The sequence below is a fragment of the Propithecus coquereli genome, unplaced genomic scaffold (assembly GCF_000956105.1).
Source record: "Propithecus coquereli isolate 6110/MARCELLA unplaced genomic scaffold, Pcoq_1.0 Scaffold496, whole genome shotgun sequence".
Taxonomy (NCBI): domain Eukaryota; kingdom Metazoa; phylum Chordata; class Mammalia; order Primates; family Indriidae; genus Propithecus; species Propithecus coquereli.
In genome coordinates this window covers 1,333,074-1,360,183 of record NW_012150796.1, presented here as the reverse complement: position 1 = coordinate 1,360,183, position 27,110 = coordinate 1,333,074, and the positions used below count along the sequence as shown (strand labels likewise).

General features: G+C 40.7%; 2 protein-coding genes across 7 annotated transcripts in view; one reads left to right on the top strand and one right to left on the bottom strand.

Moving 5' to 3' along the window:
- The window catches only part of SLC20A2 (solute carrier family 20 (phosphate transporter), member 2), a 95,654-nt gene extending 79,249 nt beyond the window's left edge, over nucleotides 1–16,405 (bottom strand). The window contains exons 1-7 of the mRNA XM_012655979.1: nucleotides 16,345–16,405; nucleotides 11,894–12,011; nucleotides 10,607–10,925; nucleotides 3,304–3,409; nucleotides 2,130–2,440; nucleotides 1,102–1,166; nucleotides 481–582 (exon numbers count right to left, since the gene is read on the bottom strand). The gene's annotated coding sequence lies outside the window, so the exon portion shown is untranslated. The remainder of the gene's footprint in view (nucleotides 1–480; nucleotides 583–1,101; nucleotides 1,167–2,129; nucleotides 2,441–3,303; nucleotides 3,410–10,606; nucleotides 10,926–11,893; nucleotides 12,012–16,344) is intronic.
- Nucleotides 16,387–26,474, top strand: SMIM19 (small integral membrane protein 19). 6 transcript variants are annotated; one of them, XM_012655981.1, is made up of 5 exons: nucleotides 16,481–16,510; nucleotides 16,777–16,924; nucleotides 20,774–20,911; nucleotides 22,316–22,440; nucleotides 24,607–25,650. In XM_012655981.1, exons 3-5 carry the CDS (start codon nucleotides 20,778–20,780, stop codon nucleotides 24,669–24,671), a joined length of 324 nt encoding a protein of 107 aa, XP_012511435.1. In that variant the 5' UTR covers nucleotides 16,481–16,510; nucleotides 16,777–16,924; nucleotides 20,774–20,777; the 3' UTR covers nucleotides 24,672–25,650. The 6 variants fall into 6 exon arrangements, with proteins under 6 accessions (XP_012511437.1, XP_012511435.1, XP_012511438.1 ...); XM_012655984.1 differs by lacking the exon at nucleotides 16,481–16,510 and adding an exon at nucleotides 26,261–26,474 and having other exon boundaries at nucleotides 16,641–16,924; nucleotides 24,607–24,691; XM_012655986.1 differs by lacking the exon at nucleotides 16,481–16,510 and having other exon boundaries at nucleotides 16,641–16,924; nucleotides 24,607–24,691; nucleotides 24,886–25,650.
- Nucleotides 26,475–27,110: the final 636 nt, after the last annotated feature.

Below are 27,110 nucleotides of genomic sequence, written 5' to 3'. Positions count from 1 at the left end.
CAATAAAATATGGAAGAGGATTCGCTAACAAAATGAAATAATATTTATTGACTACACATGTTATATTACAGTACACATAAGATGGGATTCTATACTTTGGACTCATGTTGCCAATTATACACAAAGATATTTTAAAACAAACGGCAACTATGTTGTTTATAATGGTTGGCATTAAGAAATAATCACCTTTATATATCTACGAGTGATGACTGCCTTAGTGCGTATTTTCAAAAAAGCCTACGATGGTCCATTTAAGAACTTTTTGACCCAGCGATCACACTTATGCACATTTACGCCAGAGAAATGGAGACTTAGGTCTGCACGCAAACCTGTACACAAATGTTCACAGCAACTTTATTTGTAATAGCAAAAACTAGAAACCACCCAAATGTCCTTCAATGGACAAATGGTTGAGCTGTGGCGCATCCACACCATGAAGTACCACCCAGCAATAAAAAGGAATAAACCACTGATACACACGTGAATGGCTCCAAACGGCATTTGCTGAGTGAAACGAAACCAATCTCAAAGGGTCACACACCGCATGATTCCACTCACATAATATTCTCAGAAACAACAAAACTGTAAGAGACGGAGAACAGATTAGTGGTTACCAGAGGCGGGGGTGGCTATGAAGACGCGGCAAGGGGGATCCTCGGTGACGGGTCAGCTCTCCGCCCTGGCTGTGGCGGTGGCTACACAAATCACGCATGATAAGCTGCGCTGGACTGGCACACACACGAGTGGGCGCGTGTGCAACCCGTGGAATCTCAGTAAGTTCTGTGGGTTGCACCCATGGCAATTTTCTGGTTTTGATCTTGTACTATAGTTACCTTTGGGGGAAACTGAGTGAAGGGTACATGAGACCTTTCTGTACCACTCTCACAACTTCCTGTGAATCTAGGATCATTTTAAAATAAAGATGTTTTTAAAGTTTGGAGAAAATGTGAAGGGGGTCACCTCCTTAAAAAAGATACATAAAGCATTTTTCTTAATCTAGGTGAAGGTAAGGGGGAAAGGCACAAATAGATGCCAGAGGGGAAAAGGCGGCTGGCACAACAGCTACAGAGCCTTTATTCTGTGCCCAGCACTACGGCTTACCTCATTCAACTCAACAATTCAATGAGGTGGTCGCTACTCGGCATCCTCACTTCCCAGACAGCAAACTGAAGGACAGAGAAGATAAGAAATTCAATCAAGGCCACACAGCTGGCAAGTAGCAAAGGTGTCAAAGTTAAGAAAAGTAAGACAATTCCAAAACAAAGAGGATTTTAAGAAAAAAGCATTACTGTATCAAAAAGGGGTTTTAAAAGTAGCTTAAAATAGGCAGAGTAGCTGAAGTGCTACAAAGCTAAATCCTAAATACGCCCACATTCACAGCATGCTGTACTGAATACCACATCTTCCAAGAACCTAAAATCCATAGTATACATTAGCCAAGAATAACTGAATACGCTTGACCAGAGATGCACTTGAAAATGTGGTTATTTTTATTAATCTTTCAACTTTTGCTCAGAAACAAGAAGAAAATATCGATTTCTCTTCTTCAAAAGGTGTTCACTGAATGGAATTAAGTAGATAAAAGTGAGCCAGAATTCAGAAATAATTAATACAAAGAGGACACTCAAAATGAGAGGAAAATATAGCTAAATGACTATAATAAAGTCTATTCATGAAAGAAAAGGGAATAGGCAAAGGAAAATCAGCAATGCTGCCAAATACAAGGCAGAAAAGTCTAACCTTAGGTTAGAGTAAAACCTGAGTCTGAATATAACGAACAATATTGGCTGGCAAGATGAATATTTATTTGCAACAAAATAGTTTTAAATAAAATCATGCAGTTAAGACTGGTTTAATCGCACCTAAAAAAAGCCAGAGGAAAATTTCTGTCCTTTATCACCCCAGCTCCAATTTAGATCACTGCATATTTCACAGGACATCAACAAACAGGCAGTTCTAGGATACAGCTGATGTGAGTAAATGGGAATTTAAAAGGAAGCTTGTTGTTCTGGGCATAAGGCCTCTGAGACAGGGTTGTTTTGTAGAGAGAAAGAGCATCTCAATTTTAATGATCATTTGAAACCTCAGGAAAAGACAACATTCAAAACAACATCGGGAGAATTAATCACCCTTTTAAGTCGCAGTCTGGCAAGTAATCCACTTAACGTGCTGCTTGGAGGAAACGGAGCAAGTGCCTTCGTTCTGCCTGTGGGATCATCTCTGATATCAAATGTATTCTTTTCTGGTAAGTCATCTTCTTAAAAGCAAATTCAGTGATGATATCAACATGGTGGTTTTCTTAGAAGCTTTGTAAACTCCCAATTCAGGAAATAACATGCAGGAATCTTACTTGACATTCAAAAAATCTCTCCACAGAAGATCTGAGTAGAATGGCTACAGCACTAAATTCCCATCATGGCTTCGGTTAATGGGGTGAAATCTGAAAAATAATTCTTGTTGTCATATCCTTGGCATTTCTTCCTCACATACAGACAAAATAAGTATTAATTAGGGTGGACAAAGCAAATACATACAGCCAGGAAACATGTGTCATCCATTCTTTATGAATCTGCCTCTGAAGTACTCACATAAAAGATTAATCTATTTCTTCCGACCAGACACTCAGATTTTCATAAAAGCCATAACCTAGGTCATTCTGTCTGGTGGACAGAAATCTCTCTCTAATCCCAGGGGATTATACCAAGGAACCATATTGTAATCCATGGTAAATACAAATTTTGAAAGTTTTTATAACTAAATATCCTTGAATAGGAATGTTTTTAAGGTGTGAAAATGGCACTGTGGTTATGCTTTCAAAAAAGTTTTTTTCCTTTTGAATATATTGAAATATTTATAGATGAAGTGACTTAATACCTAGGATTTGCCTCAAAATAATATAGTGGTGGGGAGTGGGTAGGAGTTTTAAACAAGATTGGTCACAATTTGATAGATAATGCTGTGGTTGATGGGGATGTGGGAATTAATTATACTATTTTGTCCTCTTTGGTATGTGCTTGAAATTTTCCAACATAAAAAACTGTGTATATTCTTGCATGGAATATACAATACACCCATGTAACAAAAAATTCTGAGACTTATGCAAAAATGCAGATTTTTGAATGCTTCTGCTACTACACAATCCCAGGCAAATCACTAATAATAAAATCGCTATAAAAACACTATTTGCTATCCCTAAAACGTAGGGCTGGAACATGATGATTTCTAAGGTCACTTTCAGGTCTAGATGTTTTACACTGAGAATGCTGTGTTTTTTCTGATCTGAGTTTAAACTTATCTTGTTACCTGTCTACAGCAGCTGAGTCTGTGCAGAGGTGGCACAGGCATCTTAAGACAGCGCGTGACCTCCAAGCAGCTCCTTAGGGCCACTGGCACCACAGCCGCGTCACCCCTAATCGCAGGAAGAAGAGAAAGGAAGGGAGGCGACTGCAGTGATGAACACATCTCAGCGCTCGCTACCGCAGACATCTGCCTACGGTTTCGTCAAGTCACGTGTCACGTAAAATGTAACACGGAAAGACCTTTAAATACAGCACTTCCCTTAATACGTTATCAAGAAATATTTTCATAAATATCTTCTGAGGATTGCTTATTATGGTATCGTTTATAACAGTGAAAAGACCTGATATCTAAATTACCATCAACAAGGGACTGGTTAACTATATCATGGTACATTCTCACAATGGAACCCCATGCAGCTACTTAAAAAATGAAGATATACACTTTGGGAGGCCGAACTGTTTGAGCTCAGGAGTTCGAAACCAGCCTGAGCAAGAGCGAGACCCCGTCTTTACTAAAAATAGAAAGAAATTAATCGGACAACTAAAAATATATATAGAAAAAATTAGCCGGGCATGGTGGCGCATGCCTGTAGTCCCAGCTACTCGGGAGGCTGAGGCAGGAGGATCGCTTGAGCCCAGGAGTTTGAGGTTGCTGTGAGCTAGGATGACGCCACGGCACTCTAGCCCGGGCAAAAGAGTGAGACTCTGTCTCAAAAAAAAAAAAAAAAAAAAAATGAAGATATAGACCCACAATGGTAGGGGTATGGCAAGGGTCACAGGAACCAACCGAAAAAGGTCCCCATGGACAAAGCTAGTACAATCTGAGCCATAAATCAAGTAGCATTGGATTATAACCCAAAATATAAGTATCCGTCAGTCTATACTGATAGAAATGATTGAATGAATAAATGGAGGACAGGTATGTCTCCTGTACACCAGGATTCCAAATAACTTGTGTAGAGACTCTTCCCTGGAGGAGCAGAGCCGAGCTCCCCACCCTGCAGGGGCAGGCTGCCCTCCTTCCCAGGGAACAGCATGGAAAGGGGTGAAAAGAGTGACAGAGCAGCGGAGAACCTGACAGCCGCCAGCCCAGCAGGTGCTCAAGGTCAATGTCAGCAACAGTGGTGAGTCACCCTGATCCTAGGCGCCGCTGAAACGCTGACGAAAATGGCACCTCTGCGTCTGTGGTCTCCTGCCCCAAAACTCCTAATCCCGGTTTAACCATGAGAAAAAGGGCAGACAAATCCCAACTGCGAACACTCTACAAAACATCTGACCAGTACACCCCAAAACTGCTTTAAGGTCATAAAAAAAGGAAAGTTCGAAAAGCTGCCACAGGCAAGAGAGCCTAAGGAGACAAGATGCCTAAATGTGATACGGTGTCCTGGACGGGATCATGGGACAGAAGAACACGGAGCGAAACAAGGGAAATCTGAATAAAGTATGGACTTCAGTTAATAACCAGGGACCAGCATTGGTTCGTTAATTCTAGCAGATGCACGGCACTAACGCAAAATGTTAACCGTTGGGGAAACTGGGTGTAGAGTATATGGGAATTCTCTATACTGTCTTTGCAACTTTTCTGCAAATCTAAAACTTTTCTAAAAGGAAAAGTTTATATTTTAAAAAATGGAAAAAATATTTAAATGAAGATATAAAACATATGACACAGAATGAAGGCCAAGATATAATAAATGAAGGAAGAGTTATAAACAGCATGCATGTTATGAACCAATTTGTGTTTATAAAATATATGTAGATGTGTTTACACACCAAAAAGTCAGGAAGACTATACACCAAAATATTAACCTCTGCGTGGTAGAATTACTAGTGATTTTCACCACTGTCTTCTTTATACCTTTCTGAATTATCTGATTTTGTTTTTCCACTAAGCATTGATTACACGTGACAGTATTACTTATTACTTCTATAATCGGAACAAAGTAATTTTATTTTGGAAAAAAATTGGTGTACAGCAGAGGATAAAGTACTCCTTAGCTCAAAATAATATGCATTTATAAAACAGCCAAATTTTACTTTTTCAATGGGAAATATTTCAAAAGGCAGTACGGAAAAGTGGTAGAAAGCATGGGATTTAACTGGACTTAGATTAAAATCCTGGCTTCATCGCTTCATCTGCATGACTTTAGGCAGCTCCATAACCTCCCTCAATTTCCTCATTTTTAAAATGTAATACAACAAACCCATGGATCTGGAGAACTCCCTTAACATTTCCTTATTTACTTATTTATCAATATTTACACATATTGTATACTATATATGAATATGTTATATAAAATGTATTTCATAACATCAAATTTTATTAGAAAATATGTAAGTAATAGCAAAGAGAAAAATGTATGTCAAGAGCCTGGCCCTATCGAGGCTCCATAATAGGAACTGTTATTGTAAACAATATTAACAAGTAACCATTCAAGAAAAAAATGCTATCAGAAAAATCTTAGTTTCTCAAAGAGCATAACAGGTAGCAGTGAAAGATACAACCAGCACCTCGGCTCATTCGACGACATCTGTAGCAATTTCCCAAACATTCCTGCTAACGAAACGTTCATACAGCTGTTAAACCTGCTACTGTTAACATGCCCAAAGGACGACTGCAAATTCCAGGGACACAAATGAAAGCCACTCTTCTAACCACAACCAGCTTAAACTAAGCTTTGGAATATTAACGCGCCATGTTTCCCTTTCTATGGGAACACAGTTTTCCTATCTATGAATATAAACATCAGTTCTAAGATATACACCAAATCTATTGAAACCTCTCGATTATAAATAATAACTTCCTAAAAAAAAAGCTTTAGGTAAGACATATTTTGATCTTTATCAAAATCCTGAGCTGGTAGCTCTGTATCAATATAATCCTTGTAATACACAAAATGACAATACAATAGACAAGGGTAATCATGCAATGAATTAGTGAATTTTCACAAGGCCAAACAACCCAGATCAGAAGAATGAATTTTCTCGAATGAAATATTTATCCGGCCTGATTTATCATATGGTCTAGGCCACAGACCCATACCTTAAAGACTTGATAATTTAGGGAGATAATCCACCATAAACAAAATAATATCAAATCACTGTGCCAATTTCTTCCGTATTAGAAATGTAGTTTGTTCAGTTTGGTTCTGTTAAAGGAAGTTAATTTACACAACGCCTTTTAAAAACCAAAAAAGTTGATTTTTTTCAAGTCAGCAAAACATAATACAATCCAAGAAATATACTCAGGTTGGCATATATAACCCAGTCTCAGGTTTACAATTATACAAAGACTGGTTGATTTTGTAACATACTATAAAACTTCTGTAACCAATAAACTTTACTCCAACTTTCCTGAAAGCAGTCATTATGAAGACCTATTCCAATGCTGCATGCTTTTTGCTGAACAGACTTTAGAAGCCTGTGGCACATTTCTGTCAAATATGCTCAACTGTTGCAAATTTTAAGTTCTTTAAGAATGGATTTGATTCACGAGAAGAGACAAAAGTCACTGGGAAAGACATCTCGTAAATAGGTCAAGCTAAATAAACTAAGTTCCATTTAAAAACAAGAACGGGGACTGACTAGAAGGTAGTATGGTCGGTTTTTTTAAAAACCGTAAAAGCAAATTTAAAATTGGAATTCCAAGCACTTTCAGCAATTGGTCATATTATCTCTGCAGTAACAGTGTAACTCCCCAAAAGGAATTTTCTTTTTTCTCCCTATACTATGTTCTCTACCAGTTGTTTAGTTCTCCAAATTCTAAATAATAATTGAATAAGGCACCATACGGACATCTCCTATAGATTACCTCATTTCATCCATGTATCAATACTACTAGATATTATCACCATTTCACAGATGAAGAAACTGAGGCTGAGTGTTTTAAGTAACTTGCCTAGTTCACACAGGTAGTAAGGATACAGCAAAGATTATTACCTCATAATTTATATACATACACCAAATATACACACATATGCCTGACTTTTTTAGGTTTTGACCTATACTTTCTGACTCTCCCTATTGGTCTATTCCTATAATAGCTGCTACATATGTATATTTTAGCATTGCCACACCGTACTGCAATCATTCACTTGTTAATATTCCCAACTCAATTAATTGTAAGTTTCCAAAAAGAATGGACCATACCTTGTTCCTCTCTATAGTTCCAGAAAACAGACCAGTGACTTAACGCATCTAGGCTCCGTACTAGGGGCCTAACTGTGGCTTTGAGGCCTCTTTACTAGCTGCTCCTGGGTGGCGGGACCACTGCCAGACTAGTGGCTGCTCCTTGCTGCTCCAAGGAGTCAGCAGCCACCACCACAGGTAAGGAAAGCTCGGGCAGCATGAGCATTCAGTGTGAGTAGCCCCTCCTTGTAGGGCTATTCTTAATAACACCACAACGTGTGATGTACAGGGTTTTCTCTTCTAAGTTTAAGAACTACACTCACATCAGTGAACCTCTAGCAGTTCATACCCATTGTAAAAAATTAAAGTACAGGGCAGTACCACAATCATTGAGTATATAAGAATAATGGAAAAACATGAGACAGTGTGAGTCAACAGAATAAGATAAAGTCTTATCGAAAGCTGTCTTCTCATTACAACACAACCAGAGTCCACAGGGGCAAGCCACGCGATTTATATGCTTTCCCACACAGGAAACTAACGAGGGCAATTGTTAATGGCATTTTAGGAATATTATAATTACAAAATGACACAGGTTGATACTTAAGGAGACATCAAGTCTCTCAAAATGAATATTTATAAGATTAAGTCATATTAAGCATTAAAGATCTTGGAACTTAAGGGGAATGAAAAATACAAATGACCCAATATTAAAACTAGTTAATAGAATACTGATACTTTTTATTCTTTCAAGGGACCTTTTACCTAATAAACGTTCAAGCTTGTGGTTTCGGTTTTCCTTCCATTTCTAGAAATATGAGGCCTTCTCTAGCACTTACCTTTCTCTTCCTGCTCTCGCCCCACCTCCACCCCAAATATGCTTTGGATGTTCTTTAATCTTTCCAGACAAGGGAATGATAAATGCCACAAACTCCTGAATAAAAATGACAGGATCACACAACTAATCCTGATCACGTCTAATCTTGACTTTCTTTAAAGTAATATTAAATAGTCTTCTAAAATACCAATCTAATTCTTAGAAGCAGAAAACACCAATCTAGTTCTTAGAAGCTCAGTGTTCCAAGAAAAGTGAATAATAATTGATTCATCCTGGCTACCTAGGAAACAGAGAGCAAGGAACCATGTTCTGTGCAAAGACAGACAACAAATCCATCTAGCAATATCTGTAAGTAGAGAAAGAGCCCAAGGAGCAAATGCACCATGAACAAAAAGCACAGGAAGAGAACATAAACTTGGAGATGAGAAGGAATCAGAACCAGATGAACCACAGGACAGATCAGTGAGCTACGCGGACGGCAGTGGTGGAAAAGAAGAGACCGCCACTGACAGCATGAGACTGGACGAGAGGTGAGGGTGGACGAGACAGGCCAGGAGCTGGCAGGAGCTGAATCGGGATAACAGCAGCGAGAGACTAGGAAGGAGGCACACCAAGTCAAGAGACGGTAGAGACCAGAAAACATTTTAAATGGGAGGCCGAATCATGGAAAAGGCAGGGACCAGGTGACAGAGGGTAGAAGGGGGACAACAAGAATGACATAAAACAGGCCCACAGGGAAGGAAATGTGGGAAACCCAAATGCTTTACGGAATTTTTGTTCATTAAATTAAATAAAAATTCTTCTTCTGCTTATTTTTCCCTGTTGGATGAAACTTGATTCATAAGAGCAAAAACTTTCAATTTATAGAAGAGAAAATTATTGATAGGTCTCATAGAAGAGTTGAAAATAGTTAAGATTTACTTATGGCAAATACTCTTCACTCTAATCAACAAACTAATTTCTTAACTAAAAATGTGTACATGTAATGACCTTAATGGCCAACTATTTCATGTGTTAATTTCATAACCTCCACCGCCCTGCCCGTGCTTACTAGCATTTGGAGAAATCCACCTTCTTACTGCATCCCCCAAAAAACAAAAGGTAAGGAGGTAATATTACACCAATATTGCTAAAAAGAAGCTTGATGGAAGTTTAATCTCTTAACAATAGCTAAAAGATTTGTTAAATTTTCAAAGTTCTCCCACCCACATTGCTCTGGTCTCCTGGATAACTGAAAATAGAAGGTAGAGATCACCTTTCACTTCCATCTAGAAAATGAGAGGTGACAACAAAACACTGAACAAGGACATGAAAATCGTAGAGAAGAGCAACACTGGAAAGAGCGGGAATTGTTCTACTCTTGATCTTGGAAAATAAAGTAGGGTAGAACAACAACCACACCAAAGGCCTATTTATGAAGATATAATTCTCATTTTTAAACTGGAAAAAGGCCAGGCGCGGTGGCTCACGCCTGTAATCCTAGCTTTCTGGGAGGCTGAGGCGGGAGGATCACTGCAGCTCAGGGGTTCAACACCAGCCTGAGCACAGTGAGACCCTGTCCCTAGTATAAAATTTTTTTTTTTTTTTTTTTTGAGACAGAGTCTCACTCTGTTGCCCTGGCTAGAGTGAGTGCCGTGGCATCAGCCTAGCTCACAGCAACCTCACACTCCTGGGCTCAAGCGATCCTTCTGTCTCAGCCTCCCGAGTAGCTGGGACTAGAGGCATGCACCACCGCGTCTGGCTAATTTTTTCTATCTATATTTTTAGTTGTCCAGATAATTTCTTTCTATTTTTAGTAGAGACAGGGTCTCGCTCTTGCTCAGGCTGGTCTCGAACTCCTAAGCTCAAACGATCCACCCGCCTCAGCCTCCCAGAGTGCTAGAATTACAGGTGTGAGCCACCATGCCCGGCCAAAATTTTTTAAATCAAAAAAATAAAAGTAAACTGGAAAAATATGGTAATCAGATCATCAGTGCGAAGAAATTGTTCCAAAAAGAGTAGGCACACACAGAGGCTGGGAGCAGATAAAGGAAGATGAGACCAAAGGCACAGTGAGTGTCAACAAGCAGCAGCACGCCAGTATGAAGAAGCCATTCGGCCACATGCCACACCCTCTTGCAATACTCAGGGAAAGTCCATTTCTGGGAACCAATATGCCGGTGAATTGTTCCTATTTCTTGTCCCACTGCTGTTCCACACAGAATAAAACTCTGATCATAAGTAGACTGCCAGCTATTGCAGTACTGGAAAATAACTCAAATATCACACACAAAAGTGGACGGGTTAACAAAGACAACGTAAGAAACAAGCACAGAAACATGCTAGAGTCTTGCTCATTCACATTTTCAGAACTATCTTCTTTCAGCTGCTCAAAAATCCTAGATGGCACTGGTGGTGCTTCAGGGATGTGCCTTTTCTTCAGTTTTTTACCATTCTTCCTTAAAAATCTTCACGAGTCACTTGGCCATGCAGTCCACTCTCAGGCGGCTGACGCTTTATTATTTACTTCCGGAATGGCTGCCTCTCCACAGGCTTTACAGAGACGCCTTGAAAGAAGAAGCCTGGCCCGCTGGTCTCTGTGGAGGACGTGCTGAAACTGGGACTACCTCGCGTTCGAAGATGACGGGGAAGCCAAGTGTGCTGTTTCCAAGGTAAGATGCCTTAAAAGAAGAAAAGTTAAAAATCAACGAGATTAAAAGAAACCCTAATGATGCACTGCAAATTTTCACTCAATACTATATTTTAGCTAAGATTGAAAAATAAGTAATTCAAATAAGAAATATGTTTTATGTCAGCTTTAAGTATCAATATTTTTTTAAAAAAATTAAAAAGGGCACCACAGGATATACAATAAAAATATTGCAAATAATTGACAGTTCTTGAAATTAATAAAAAGCATCAGTTAAAACTATATAGAAATTCTGGTGATTGGCTTTTCAATCTTTACCACAGCCAGAATACAAGACAGACTTTGTGAAAAAAAAAGTTTCCCTGCATTCACATCTTACTTAGAATGGTGTGAACAAGCATCGTTAATATTCAGCTGTAAAATTAGTTACCAAACTGATGACCTGGAAAACATCTTCCAGCCATAAAATTCTGAAACTGTGTATTATCTGGTGATAAAATCTTGGTACCACTGAACCAACTTTAGGCAACTCATTTCTCTTTTCCCTGGTTTTCTTATATATGAAATACAAGGCTGGTTCTTCTTACAGGGCAAGCGGCACCAGAATCACTTGTAGACGGTTTAGAACACACACCCAGGCCCTGCTCCGGCAACTCTACCGAATCTGCATCTCCGAAGTTAAGTGAAGACACGGGATAAACCCTGGGTCGTTCTGATGTACATTCCTGGGTTAAAGAACTAGATCATTTTCAGAATCCTGCTCTCCAACCCGAAAATTCATAAATTGAGGGTAGTGGAGATTTCATTAAATTATCCTAGCTTGAGAGGCTTAAAATAAATGAATCAGTGTATCGTTTTCTCTTTTCCTAAAAACCTCCCATTCAGGGAAGAGCCTAAAATTAAGATTAGGGCTAATGTGCCAAATGGATAAACACTTGAGTGTAGACTGACACGTCATCCTTTCCAGGGGACACCGACCAGTAACACAGAATACTGTACCTGCAAGGCGTGTGTGTCCTCCCTGGCTGCCAACCGGGCTTGCAATCCATGCTTCCTTCGAGGGCACTTCCTCCTCTGACTCCTGGACAGCAGGTGTGGTGATGTACAACTCCCCTATCTGTGGGGTCATTTAGATTCAGTGACTCTGTTCATGCCTGATGTCCCCAAAATAATACTGTCAGCTCCCAACAAAGAGGACACATAATTAGGCTCTCAGAGAATACCACTGTTCTTCATCCTATTGGGATCTGTTTGTAGACCCTCATCTAATTCTACACAGCCTCAAACTGACTTTATTCCAGGTTCATCACAAAACCAACCACACAATTTTACATTTTTTTCCACCAAAAAATATTACTTGGTCCGAAGAGGTCTTCTGACCCCAATAGTGTTCTCTATTGCCCAATACGAGCTGAAAAAGTGGATCAAGATTCCACAGAAGGACAAAGCAAACGGACAGAAGTGCACAGGAAGTCTGCAGTAACGCCCACATTATGGTCATGAGTATGGTAATGTGGGTGTTACTGGTATGGTAATGTGGGCGTTACTGAACACCCTATACCACTAGGGTTTCAAATCTAGTGAGCACTCAAAAAAATATGCATTAATATATCATATCATTCAATATTATTTCATTGGGTGTAAGTTTTTTGACACTAAATTAGTAACTTAAACAGTCATTGTCCTATGTCCTGGTGAATCATTGTCCTAGAATTCAACATCTATAAAAAGAACTTTAAGATTCAGAATTGTGTGTCCCATTGTCCCTCCTCCCGTCTTTATCCATTTCAATATACAGTATCCCCTTAACCATTTCATCACTGACTTCTTCTATCTAGAAAATTCAGCATTGTTTCTGCAGCTCGGAGTTACTGCAATCTTTTACGCTACTTTGAAATTTTAAAAAGAGCATCTTTTACACATGTGAAAGTAGTGCAAATGTCTAGATCGCCCTTCAAATATAAAGTTAAACTCCCCAGAGAAACCACACTGACTCTGGAGCCAGACTGCCTACTTTTTATTTGAGGCATGACCTTGGGCAACACTTGCCTTAATTACTTTGCAGTACCTCCATTTCCTCCTTAGAAAAATGAAATAAACATACCTATTTCAAAGAATTGTTGTGAGATTCACATTTTAAGCAGTACATAAATGCTTGCTCTTACTGTTTTATTTAGCTCTAAACTCTCATACTGTTTCACAAGTACACACTAGGTTTGCCCAACTAAAATGTATCTACTATTTGCATATCTTTGATGTGTCCCCATGGTATGTAACATTCACTCAATAGATACATGTAAACCTACTCTGTATATATACTATACTGGATACCAAGGCAGTTCTCAAGAATAGTACTATATAAACATATATCCCCTGGCCTCAAGGAGCTTACATTTTGGTTGGGGAAACAAAATACATGAAACACTTACGTGACAATATAAAACCATAAAACATTAAATGGCAAAGAGTGTGGTATAAACAGTTAATAGTCCAAGAGCTCATGGTGAGCTGTACACTCTGGAATGGTCAGGCTGGAGTGGCCCTACACCTTAGGGCAAGTGAGGTCTTCACTTGTGGAAAGAGAAGATTCCAAGGTACAGGTCACTCAGCAAATATTCACTGAGCACCTTCCATATGCCAGGTTCTGTTATAGGCCCAGGGGAAAAGACAATGAGTTGAAACCAAAAAAGTCCCTGCACTCAGAGAGCTTAATGGGCACTCCATATGAAAGCCAATTTTCAAAGTGAGGAATGAGAAGGGTTTGTCTTCCTATTACAGGAAACATAACATCACCTAAATGCCTTACAGACAGGAAACAATGCTATTACTGTAGTCACTATGGCTTTCCAATAGTGACAAATATGCAGAAATGGCTGCTATGAAAACTTCAATAATATTCATGTACTGGAATATACCATTTTCTAAGTATGTTCCATCGTTTATAAAGCACATTAAGGGATATTCTCCATATTTCTTGATACAAATAACTTAAGAGATTTACAAACTATACAGTCAATATTATTGGAATGGTTTGTATAACGGAGGCCTGTGGAGGTGCAGTTCCTTAATTTTGCCCAAACAAAAGCCTAATAATGCTTTGCTCCCCACCTCCCCACCCCCAACTTTCCCCTCTTCATCTACCAGCGACCACCACAAACATCAGAGTCGAGAAAGGGCTTGAAGATGCACCTGGAGGCAGGAATCAGTCACTATAAAACTATTATATTAACTCCAAAAGAAAACATATGTGCATCTTTTTCTTCTAAGATCCTTCTACTGGTGACAACTTTCCACTCATCCCCTCCCCAGAGAATGCCTTTAGGTAAAGAAACCCTCATATAAATACCGACTGGCAAGGTATTCTCAATCTCTTTCTCTTCCCAAAGATGGACCACTAGAATCTTCTAGACAGTTAAGCTCCAATAACCTTTAATCACGAAGACACACCTCTAAGTACTTTTCCTCATTCTTTCTGGTCCTTTCAACTGTTTCCACTCTAACAAGATGCAAACTGTCAGGCCCCACCCTCATCTCAGAATCAATATTAATCGGAACTGCTATGTCTATATAAATCATTAAATTGTATCTTTGGAAACATAGCCAAGATAAACTTATTGATTACAGCAGCCAAAACTACTTAACTAAATCCAATCAAAAACTTAACTTCTTAATGCACGAGTACTGAACTCAACAGTAAACACATGTTGAAGATATTTAAAGGTAAATTAAAAAACTGGGCACAAAAATCTTTCACTACCAACAATGCAAGTAATCTAACATCCTTAACTTCATATGCCTTGTGAAATTGTGCTAGATTCATCAAAAATAATAACCAGCCCACTGTTTTTATTTCCTTAGTTTAGTATTGGAAAATTAGTCTTGTTTCATTATGTCATTTGTTTATCCTTAATTAGGAATGTCACTAAGAAATTAAATATGGAAAGGGGGCCACTTAAGAATGGGCCATTACAACTACCCCAGTAGTTACTTTCATAGTCTGTTCATTTGGTGACAATGTTATGTAACCAAAACTTGGGTATGTAAGAGACGCAGAGCTTTGGAACCTACTCAATGCCCAAATAAAGGGACTAATTGCAGTTCTATGAATTTTTAAAGCCATCTCTCGATTTGAAAAAAACATTAATTTACCTTATGGGTCATTTTATATTACCAATGCCCTTCTTTTACAAAAGCAAAAACAAGTATTTAATGTACACATTACACATTTGGACACATTCAAATAAAACTCGTGTATTCAAATATTTTTGAGCAACCTTTGCTTATGTAAGAAGTTACTCCTGAAGATTAAATGAGATAAAGCATGTAGACAGTTTGGCAGAGGCCTGGGAAACAAACATTACTGAGCATTGCTTATTACTGTTCTTAATTTTCCAACCTTAGAGTCAAACCAGATGGTTATAAAATTATATACATATATATGACTATGTGTATATATGTAAATATATAAATACTATAAATAAAGCTAGTATACTATTGTACTAAGTAATGGTCTTATTCTAGACAATGGTGAGTTTAATTCTAACAGATGACCCACAAAGGGTGGAAAACTTGAGTATAGTGTTAAACGTTAGTGTTTACCTCTGTTTATCACTTAAGAATATAACCTCTACATGGTCCAGTATGAATTATAGTTACCAGTCAGCTGATCCTAGAGAACCTGCTCAAAATGAATAGTTAAGACCTCAAGCACGTGGACAAGGGGCCATTTATTTGCAAGGCTGCACCAATCGCTGAAATCTGATCACTTCAATACTGACGCTGAAATCCTACATAAATTCATTACCCGTCTCAAGCTGGAAAACACTTTTTTCCAAGTCACGCCCCCTCCCACACACACACACGAAATACCCCAAAACACTTAAAACTGACAAAGCTACAGCATCCGGGCCACATCCAGCCCTTAACACGACAGTCTCTGCCACGCATCATTTACTGTGACAGGGAAGATGCAAGGACAGTCTGGAGAGCGCGCGCCGTCAGAGTACGCGCAAACACTACAAGTAGCCCTTGTCCTCGCGACGACCAAAGAGCACCTCGGTGCCCGCCGCATCCCCTCGCGGCGCGGGACAGCGCACCCGCCCCTCCCGGCCGAGTCCCGCCCGGGGCGCGCCGAGGCGGGAGGGCGGAGGCGCGGCGCTCCCAGCACCGGCCCGTCCCCGCCGCTTCTGCTCGTCGCCCTGCGGCCAGGTCCACGTGCGCTGCGGGGCGCGGAGCCGAGCCCGCGCCCCCGGGTCCCCGCTCGCGGCCCGGACTCCGCCGGGGCTCGCAGAGGGCGGCGCGACGGCCAGGCGGGGCGCGGCGGTGACGCGCCACGGGTGGGGGAAGGGAGCCGGGCTCCACTCACGCGCCCGGGGGCGGCACCGGGGCCGTCGCCGCGTCTCTCCGGTTCAAAAACTGAAAAGGGGAAGGGGGAGGAAAAAAAAAAAGACCTGGCTCCTCGTCTCATCCGGAAACCGACGGGCCGGCAGGAAGTGACGCAGGCAGAGGTCGTCCGGGTCCGCTCGGTCACCGGTTCCCGCGCGCCCGGCCCCGACGCCGGAGTAAGCGCCCGGGAGCGGAGCAGCGGCGGCCGCGTGCGCCCTCGGAGCGAGCAGCGTGAGTGGCCCGCGCCCGCGCCTCCCGGCCCGGCGGCCGCGTCACCGGCCCCGCCCCCACGCCGCCCCGCCCCGGGCGCGGGGAAGGGGAGGGTTCGCGCCCCCGGCCTGGCCGCGCCGGACCCTTGCGCGTCGCGGGCGGCGTGGGGCTGCGCGTGGGGACACGCGGGCGGAGGGCCGCAGGGCCCATCGCGGTGCGAGCGCGGGGCCGCCGGCCCGGGGTGGCCGGGCGTCCGCGGGCGCGTTTTCAGGTCGAATCACGCGCAGCCTGCGAGCTGCGGCTCCGGAGCTCGGGCCGGGCTGCTTCCCCCGAGAGGATCACATTGTATACCGGCTCGGCGTGATTTCCTTCCGGGAGGAGCAGGTCTCGCAAGATCGGGGTCACGGTTGAAGAGTTCAGCTTTCGGAGTCAGAGGTGTGTGGCAACCCCGCTCCTCCACCCTGGCCCGTGTGACTTTGGGCAGGTTATATAACCACAGCCGCCACCCCCATTTCTTCTGTGACCTGGAGCTGTTGTGCCTCCCCAGAGGGCGGTTGTGGAAGTTCGGTGAATGCGTGGACCCCCCAGCGCGAAGACCACCGAAGTAATCGCCTCCGTCGGTACTGGGCGAAGGCCTGTTGGCTTGTGCCCTTCTGCTTCAGGACCCAAACCTTTTGTTTCACAGGGCTGAGAGAAATAAGTCCTGTTTATTTATGCAGTGGATTTCGTCGTAAGGAACTTTAGGAACTAAGTGTTTCAAATCTGAATTTGTATCAGAAAATAACAAGGTTCTAATTGAGAGACAAAAATGATAACATTCAAGGCATGATCCTAAGCATGCTCCATTGCAGGTCCACCTAGACGTGGAATCCGGAAGCCAAAATTAGGACACCAGTTTTAAAACTTAGGGTACAGTTATGTGATCCCTAGCCAAGTTCTCAACCTAAACGTTTATCAACCTAAAACCAACTTCTTGTTGTTATATTTTGGCAACTTTATCTCTTTATCTCATATTTACTTGGGACTTAATTCAGCTCATGCTAGCATCTCCTAACTGAAGTAGCTCAAGCATTACATTACAGGAAAAATGTGAAAAAAAGGTCAGTTTTCTCAAAAGAGCCCTGAATGACACCAGGCACATGACTAGGTATATTGGTAATCTTGCTGAATCATTAACTTGCCAGGAATGACCCATTGTAATATCCCTGGGCAGTTTGCTTTAGACTCTAGAGGAAGGCTGTGGTGGTGTGCAGTAACCACGCAACAGGTATCCGTGTACACTTGGTTACGCTATGGCATGCCGGGGAGGAGGGGGCAGGGTCATGGTTCAGGCCACATGTGGGCCATGGGTCTGTACTATGACTCTGGACTAGACCATTCCTTACTCCTGGCAGTCTTGCAAAGGCATGCCATTGGCCGTAATTGAGGACTGGCAGGAAAGGCCTAGCCTCCATGCAAACCTTTCACAACTACACTACTAAAAATAACTCAAGTGCATGTCCCTGGAGTCATGGGATAGTGGTGACATTGCATACCAATGATGTTGTATAATATATGTTGTATAATTCACGTTAAAATTTTACCATTAGGGTCAGCAGTAATTAGAAATCCTTTTGTAAATGTAATTAAAGGCTGCATATTTGGAGCAGGAGGAAGTCAAGCTCTGGGTAGGCATACACCATTTATTGAGTGGCACATATATAAAATTGTGTGAAAAATTGAAGCAAGAAATTAACCTGGATCAAATCTATGTAGTCATTAGAAAACAGGTCACAAACACTTTTGTAATTTGTCAGATAAATGACACCTGTGAAATGTTCGAATGGTCACTGCTATATATTGTTCTCTTTTTCTTTCTCAATTTGTTAATAACTCCCCATCCTGAAAGCTACCACCCTTGCCGCGTGATTACCCTGGGCCTTCTGCAGCATCTCAAATCAGACACATAAAATCATCTTTTTTTGCCAAACGCACTGGTTGTTGCTATTTTACATTTTGGTACTAACAGTTTGAGATTCCATAAATCGTAAAGCCAATTATAGTGTCTGGTCTTCCAAAAGTTTCCATCTCTAAAGTAGGCTGATTACTTGATGTAAATCATAATATTCCATTCAGAGGAGCTCGAGTTTTGTTTTAAGGAATAAAAATTGAAACTGTGAACATGCTCAATACCACCTGTACCTCCCAACTCTCAAAACAGAACAAAAACCTCCATAGCCTGTCTTTAATATCTAGGAATTGAGTGAAGTCTAGTGTTTAAAGAACATTTTGATCTTGCATCCATAAATTTTTATAATTTAAGTTTTTATTGTTTCCTGGCTAATTTTCACAAGACTGATCTTTATATTCATCAGACACCAATGGATGTTTTAGAGAAATTACTCCTGCCCTCAGCACAAAGAGTAAGCTAAATGGCTATTCATGATATTCTCTTTATTCTAAATGAGTACAGTATGTCCCCAAACATCTGACAAAGACCAGTTGTCAGAAAGGGGGAAACACTCCACGTGAGTCAGGAGCAGACCTCTCCTGAAATTTCATTCATTTTATACAGAGGCAAGCTAGAAGAAAAAAGCCAGACTCTGTCCTCAATACATTTTTATTAACTGAGCCAAATCTACACTAATGAACATTTTGGAGGCTTACAGGCTGGATTGCAAGGTATTTTAGTGGAAGAATTTCTGTAATGCCTTTATTATTTTAGGCAGCCTAGAAAAAAAATTGCAAAACAACTTTTTAGACATTCCAGATACTCTTTTTCTTGGTATTAGACAATAACTGTTATTCTTAGAAACTACAGTGCAGTTAACCACCTATCATTTGTTCAGTTTTTCTCCTTTTTATAGAGTGTCTAAAACACTTCTCAATTTTTTTCACTTATTATTAGGTCATTTTCCTTAGACTTACCTTTTATGTCCAACACAAGGGAGGAACTTTGTCTTTAAGGAAAAATTCAATTAACTTCTCAAATACAAGTAAGAAATCATTACTCTTTTACTTGCTGTTTGATACACTTCTGTTAGCACTTACTTTCTGTGGGAATGTCCAAAGAATGCATTTCCTTGAGTAGAAGTCACAGCTGTGTAAATAGCAAAAAGTAACTTTTCATCCCATAGCTTCTTTTAACCAAATTTGGCTAACAGTCCCAAACCAGATAAAGCTCCAAACGTTTCCGTTTCCTGGTGGTGTCTGGAGGCCTGTGGGAGAGCTAGCTTCGTACTGGCTGTCACACCTTTGCAAGGCTGCACTGTTGTGGCAAGCGCAGTGCTGGTCTCGTAGCACAGCCAGAAGTTTCAGTCTGTGGTTTAAGGTATTCACTTGCTTTTACCTGGTTGATAGTTACAATTTGGCGACAGCAATAGCATTTCAGCCTTTGTCCTTTTAGTGATATTTTTATCCCAAGTTGTAAATATTTTAGGTTTCGTGGGCTGTGAAGCATAATCAAGGATGTTTAAGGTATAGGTACGGTCCTCCCTTGGTGTCTGGAGGTTTGGTGCAGGACCCTTAAGGACACCAAGATCCATACACGTTCAAGTCCCTGATGTAAAATGCCATGGTAATTGCTTATGACCTACATGCATCCTCTGTAGACTCTAAATCATCTCTAGCGTTCTTGTAATACCTAACATAGTTTAAGTACTATGTAAATAGTTGTTATAATGTATTTTTTTAAATTCGTATTTTTAATTGTCTTGTTATTTTTTATTGTTTTTCCCCCGAATATTTTCCATCTGTGGTTTGTTGAATCTGTGGATGCGGAATCCACGGATATGAAGGGCTGTCTGTACTTCAGACCATTTAAGACATTACATTTAAGAAATGTGGCCGGGCGCGGTGGCTCACGCCTGTAATCCTAGCTCTCTGGGAGGCCGAGGCGGGCGGATTGTTTGAGCTCAGGAGTTCGAGACCAGCCTGAGCAAGAGTGAGACCCCGTCTCTACTAAAATTAGAAAGAAATTAATTGGACAACTAAAAATATATACAAAAAATTAGCCGGGCATGGTGGCGCATGCCTGTAGTCCCAGCTACTCGGGAGGCTGAGGCAGTAGGATCGCTTGAGCCCAGGAGTTTGAGGTTGCTGTGAGCTAGGCTGACGCCACGGCACTCTAGCCCGGGCAACACAGTGAGACTCTGTCTCAAAAAAAAAAAAAAAAAGAAAGAAAGAAATGTAACTCCATTCTGGCTCACGGGCCATGCACAAACAGACCACATGTGCGCCAGCCCTTCTCCAGACAGTCACACCACCGTTAATGGAAAGAACCCTGCTTTCTCTTGTCTCTTACAGCCCCATGGCCGGAGGTTACGGAGTGATGGGAGATGATGGCTCTATTGATTACACTGTTCATGAAGCCTGGAACGAAGCCACCAATGTTTATTTGATAGTTATCCTCGTTAGCTTCGGGCTCTTCATGTATGCCAAGAGGTAAATTTTTTAGTTTCTCAGGGTAATTAAGAAACTGCAATTATAAGTTTTGCACATTTTTTAAAAAGTCTGAATTGAATGCATAAAAATAATTTCGTCAGAGTATTTGTTCCTGCTCTGGTCTCTCCTCAAGCACCGGTGACCAAGGCTCTAAAAACACCATTACTGTAAGGGACAAAGGCTTAAGTATAGCCCTCAGCAACTGGGCCAGCTGCCCTAACCTCCCAATTCTATAATTTCTAATATAGCCCAATTTTATCATCCAGCCTGGGTTCATTGTCACCCCTCAATGAACACATTTTTTTGGCCCAAGTCCCTGAAATGCAGAAACACTAACTCCTATGTATTCAGCAAATCTCTTCAGTCTCTTTAAGCTTTTCTTGTCTCTTGTGTGTGTCTGTGTAGCAGCACTTGCTAAACGATGTTAGTCTTCCCTGAGTACTTGTCTGTCCACTCCATAAAATGTCTTCTGTCTTTCACCTTTGAGTCCTGGGTGTGCCCGCACAGTGTAAATCCTCGATCGGTGTTTCCTGCCTTAATTCCATGGGGTGTTTTGAAGAGGAAAAGCAGCATTAGTTAGACCAAGTTGCTTATTACAGCCACATGCTTCAGGGTGTCCTCTGCCAAGGTAAAAAAAGGCACCGAATAGTTCAAAATAATTATTAATAGTAATCCAGAACTAACTTACGTTTGGCCTGGGCAATGGTTCTGAGCCTGCCCTCCTGGCTGAGCTCTCGGCAGCTGGACCACTGGCCCCGAGCTCCAGGGTGCGGGCGAGAGGAGGCCACGCCTTCTGTCCCCGATGCACTTGGAAGTGACAGCTCTCTGCAAATAGCCTCCGCTTCCTCCCACCTTTCTTTTGAAAGCAGAGGCACACTGCCATTTTTTTTTTCACTGTTCTTAATTTTAAAAAGATGTCCCCACTAAGGCCATGCTATTGTATTTAAGAAATATGTTTATTCATTATTTTCCACAATTAAGGTCTGCTCAAATCCAGTTTCTTCTCTAACGCAGTAATTTAGCTTTATCTGGAGGAGGTGAGAGGGAGGAAAAAATCAGATGTTTTCATGTTTGTGGATTTTTCCATACAATATTTGGCTTTTGGGGAGATTGAGGAAAACCATATGGAGGTAACTTCACTTTGTTATATTAAATGGACATGTTCAGCTACTTTCTTTTCTCACAGCCTGTGGCTGTACATGTACAGCTTCACACTTGTTAGTGAAAGAAAGAATACTTGCGCCAAGGAAGCATCCCTCAGAGACAAAACAGAAAATAAGATGGGCTTGTTGTCATTTAAGACCTTTTAATGTAGGTTCCGATTGCCGGGATCGTGAGAATGACACAGTCCTATGGACATTAATGGATGTCTCTGTTCTGCACCGCACTGGTTTTGTGTTTTAGGAATAAAAGGAAAATTATGAGGATATTCAGTGTGCCACCTACAGAAGAAACTTTGTCAGAGCCCAACTTTTACGACACAATAAGCAAAATTCGTTTACGACAACAACTGGAAATGTATTCCCTTTGTGAGTATACTCTGTGCTGCATGTTTGAAATAGATTTTCTGGAACGGCGTTCAAAGGTTATCAGAAATAGTTGGTAATGAAAACTTAGTTCCATTTGCAAATGCTTAGCACCATTTTCAGATGTTTATGCTTTTGTTCCTTTTGCATTTTTTACCATACACATGTATTACCAGTTCCAAATGAGACAATTTAATTTAACATAGCTGTATTATTCACAATAGCCAAAAGGTAGAAACAACCCAAATGTCCTCACCAGATGAATGGATAAACAGTGTGGTGCACACGATAGAATGCTATTCAGCCTTTAAAAGGAAGGACGTTCGGACACATACTGCAGCATGGATGAACCTGAGGACATTATGCTAAGTGAAATAAGCTAGTCCCAACAGGACACATACTGGATTATTTCACTTGTATGAAACAAATCAAAGAAACAGAAAGTGGAATGGTGGTTGCCAGGGGCTGAAGGCGGGGGGATTACTGTTTAAAGGGTCCAGAGTTCAGTTTGGGATGATGAAAAGAGTTCCGTGGATGGTGGTGGTGATGTTACACAACAGTGTGAACATACATACTACCGCTGAGCTATATATATATACTTAAAAATGGTTACAATTATAAATTTTATGTTGTGTATATTTTACCATAATAAAAAAAATCCTTTGAAAAATTTAAGTATTGTAAAAAAAAAGTGCAGAATTGGAAGTTCTATATGGAAAATTATAAGAATTAAGTTTTTATTGATGCCTACTCAAAACGGAAGTTATCCTCTATTAGTAATATCCTCAATAATGTAGCAGATATAATTATAAACCCACTGTACAATTTTTTCCTTTTTCGACATTTTGATGGGAATGACATAAAATTTGTCAGAATTCATGTTTGCAGAGCGTGTTAGTTTTCTGTTGCTACTGTAACAAATTACCGCAAATCTGGTAGCTTAAAACACATGAAGGTACTGTCTCACAGTTCTGTGGGTTAGAAGTTCTACGGCAGTCTCACTGGCTAACACCAGGGAGTCAGCAGGTTCCATTTCACTGGAGTCTGTGGGAAAATCCGTGTCCTTGCCTTTTACAGCTGCTGAAGGCCGCCCATATTCCTTGGCTCACGGCCCCTTCCTCCTCGTCCAAGCCAGCAGCATTGCATCCTTCTGACTCTTCCATGTTCACATCTCCTCTCTCTGAACTTAGCCAGGAAATGTTCTTAAAAAAGATTTTTAGAGACCGTATGATTATGTTGAGCCAAATAATCCAGGGTCATCTCCCCATCTCAAGACCTAATCACATCTTCAAAGCCCCTTTTACCCTGGGAGGTAACATGTTCGCAGATTACAGGGATTAGGCTGTGGACATCTTTGAGCGCCATTATGCTTATAAACAGTATATGTGTGGGTTTGCACATTTAACGAATCCCAGCATAATCGGTCATTCTTAGTGTTCATCACATGTCTTGTCCCGACAGAGTCTGGCAGTTCGAGAGGAAATAGCAAAGAAAATTCTTTTTCTTGAAGAGGACCCCCAAAGCTCTTTAGGTCACAAAAATCTGGATCTACCCTGAGTAGCATAAATAAATAGTATCTCTTTCTTGGCTAGTGAAGACTTTAAAAGAAGAGGTTGAAAGTTTTAAAGCTAAGCAGTGAATGATATTTGCTGTGTTTTCTCTAGTTTCAGATTAAGACAGTTTTTCTTCAATAAACATTTCTTAAAAGTACAAAAAGAAGACAGAATTGCATATCTGGTTTATGTTGTTGACATTTTTGTTCAATAATAAGTCTCTTAGGCTTATAAGTTAAAATATATCAAAATCCTTACAACATGGACAAAAGCATTATTGACTTAAGGTAGAAATGGGGGTAATAAGGAAGGAAATGACAAAACATTAATTTTAATAGCTTAATTAATGTTTGCCCTGTATTTTAAAGTTCTGAATAATCCTAATACGTATATAATAATAATAAACATATCAAAATGGGTGCAGCAGTGTTGAGAAACTAGAGGATCATGAAGTATAATAAATTTCCTCCAAAGAAATAAAATTGCTTTATTCCAAGCTAATTCTTTACTGAGAATCATGGCTTGACTATGATTTAATGATGTTAGCTAGTAATTATTTTGCAGTTTCATTGATTTATCTCTTCTTTTGCTTATTATTGTTGGTTTTTTTTCATAGCAAGGAAATATGACTGTCAACAGCCACAGAACCAAGCTGACAGTGTGCAGCTCTCCTTAGAATGAAGCCTCAGAAGATGAGCGCCGTAAGTGATTGCTGTTAGACAGTAGGCAGAAGCTCCCAGTTCTTTGTACTAAGTCACGAACAGCATTGTAAAAAAAAACCTGTTTGCATAAAAGCATTTCACTTGTGACTTTTTCCAATTTTTTTGCATTATATTTTGCTTATTTTAATTGCATCTCCAAGTCATTTGTTACACAGATACAAATGGCTCAACAGGTCTGGACACAGGGAGCCTGCGTGGACCCAGCAGATACAGTGGAACCAGAGACGGTGGCTTTACCTGGTGAAGACCTTTGATTTCTTTAGGATATAATCAATGAGAAACAGAAACACAGCTTGGGAAATGAGAATCCTGGAGCTTATGCCTCTTTGATAAGAAAATTTTTGCAAAATTAAAAAACAAAAATTCAGCCATTGGAATAACTTCCTCCTAGATTGTGTCCTGTAACTGTAATGTCAGTGCAGTGAATTTGTGTTGTTACTGTTGCTAACGACTCTTTAATTGAATTAATGGTTTTTGCTTGTAGATTGTCTCTTCTACATCATGGAGCATACCCATCTGCTAATTTTAGAAGCTTTCTGTAACTGCATTTTTTTCCTCATTAATTATGTTCCCAGGAGTTTGTTTGTTTTTAATCTCCCAGTTTCACTTCCACCAGATGGCTCTTCCTTAGGCCATGCCAGGGCCATGCTGTGGGGTGAACAGACACCTCTGTGTTGGAGTTGGCAGCTCTTGGTCGTATCACTATCACTGTTGCATGTTACTGTCTGCTAACTTCTGCTTTTTTAGCATAATAAGCTTTCCTAAAGAGCCTTATATCTTATCCCATTTTGTACTGTACACAATGAAATGTTTTTACCTAATTTTTCATATTTATTTAAATAAAAGCTTGGAGGTAGTGGTAGGAAAGTTTAACTGTCCATGTAGCTCAAAGAATCAGTTTTTGGATTAAAGCTATTCTTAATTATAAGAGTTAATCATTTTAAGTATTATTTCCTTTTCCCTTTATTGTGAAATTAAAGAATATAAATTTTAAATGAAAATTAAGGTTTAGACAAAATAAAATCAGGGAAATTGCATTTACTTTAAAATTTTAATTATATCATTCCAAAAATGTATTCGTTCAAAAATATCATACAGGGTAAATCGTTGACCAAAGGGGATAATTGTTAACTCACAAAGGAGTTTGATTGCACTGCCTATACGTAGAATTAAAAACTGACTAAAGGATTGTAACCAGTTCTTGTCACAGTTGTGAGCTGGGGTAGCAGAGCAGCAAGGGACAATCTTCTTAAACTTTGCTTCGCCTCAGGACAACTACCGAATATGTCCATGAGCAGAGAATTTAATCAGAAGCAGGAGTGGTTTACTTGTCGCTGACCTGTGGCACAATCTGGACAGATTGCAAAACCTGGCTATCTCAGATGACTTGTAAAAATAACGTACAGAAATAAATATGAATCACAATGAAACTGTTTTCTTCGTGTCCACTACATACAGACGGTTGTAACTACAAACTGGTAGGTTGCTCGGTAAGCATCAAACCGTGGCAAGTGAGGGAGGACGAATTCCTCTTCCTTTCTTCCTTAGAGCTAACTAATGGGAATCGCACACACCACACTGGCAGGAACAGCGCAAGCCGGCTTTGAAGTCTCTTCCCTGCGTCCACAGCTGAGCCCGGAGAAGGGTGCAAGCCCTGCAGCCACGCTTCGCAGTGGCTCTGGCTGGCTGTCCCCATCTGCTCCCCGTCCACCAAAGAGTCAACAGAACTGTTTTCCCCGGAAGCAAAACAGAATGATTAGTAAACTGGTAATTAACACTTGTGTTATCCCTTTGCCTCGTTTCTTCCTCCCTTTTTAAAGCCTAAGATACTGGGCAGTGAGCACTGATCGGCCCCCGCTGGTGCACAGCTTGAGTGCTAAGTAACTGGATGCTCAGCTGATGCCAGCCAGCTGCGCTCGGGAGACGTGAGCCTCAAAGGGCACAGATGTTTGCTGTTGACCTCACGCTGTGGCAGGTTGAGTTATTTGTGATTCATCAGAAAATGAAATGGCAGGGTTTCTGGTGAAATCGTTGGAATGTCAGAAATATTCAAGTGGTGAGTAGAAATAAGATTAAAGAGCAGTGATAAAAATAGTTTCAGGTATTAAGATAAGAATAAATTTAACCTAGAAAATATAATTAAGGGAGAAGGGACAAAAGAATATTGTATAGAGCTAAGTAATTCACTCAGCAAACTGTTCTGGCCAGATCTGTGCCAGCTGTATGTGATCCTCTTCGATAGGCTTCTATTTTCTTTAAGATGCCCAGGCTGGAGGACAATGGTGCGATCATAGCTCACTGTGGTCTTGAACTCCTGAGTGATCCTGAGAAGCTAGGACCACAGGGGTGAGCCAGCACACCTGGCCTTTTCTGTTCTAAAGCAGAATTAGAATGAAAA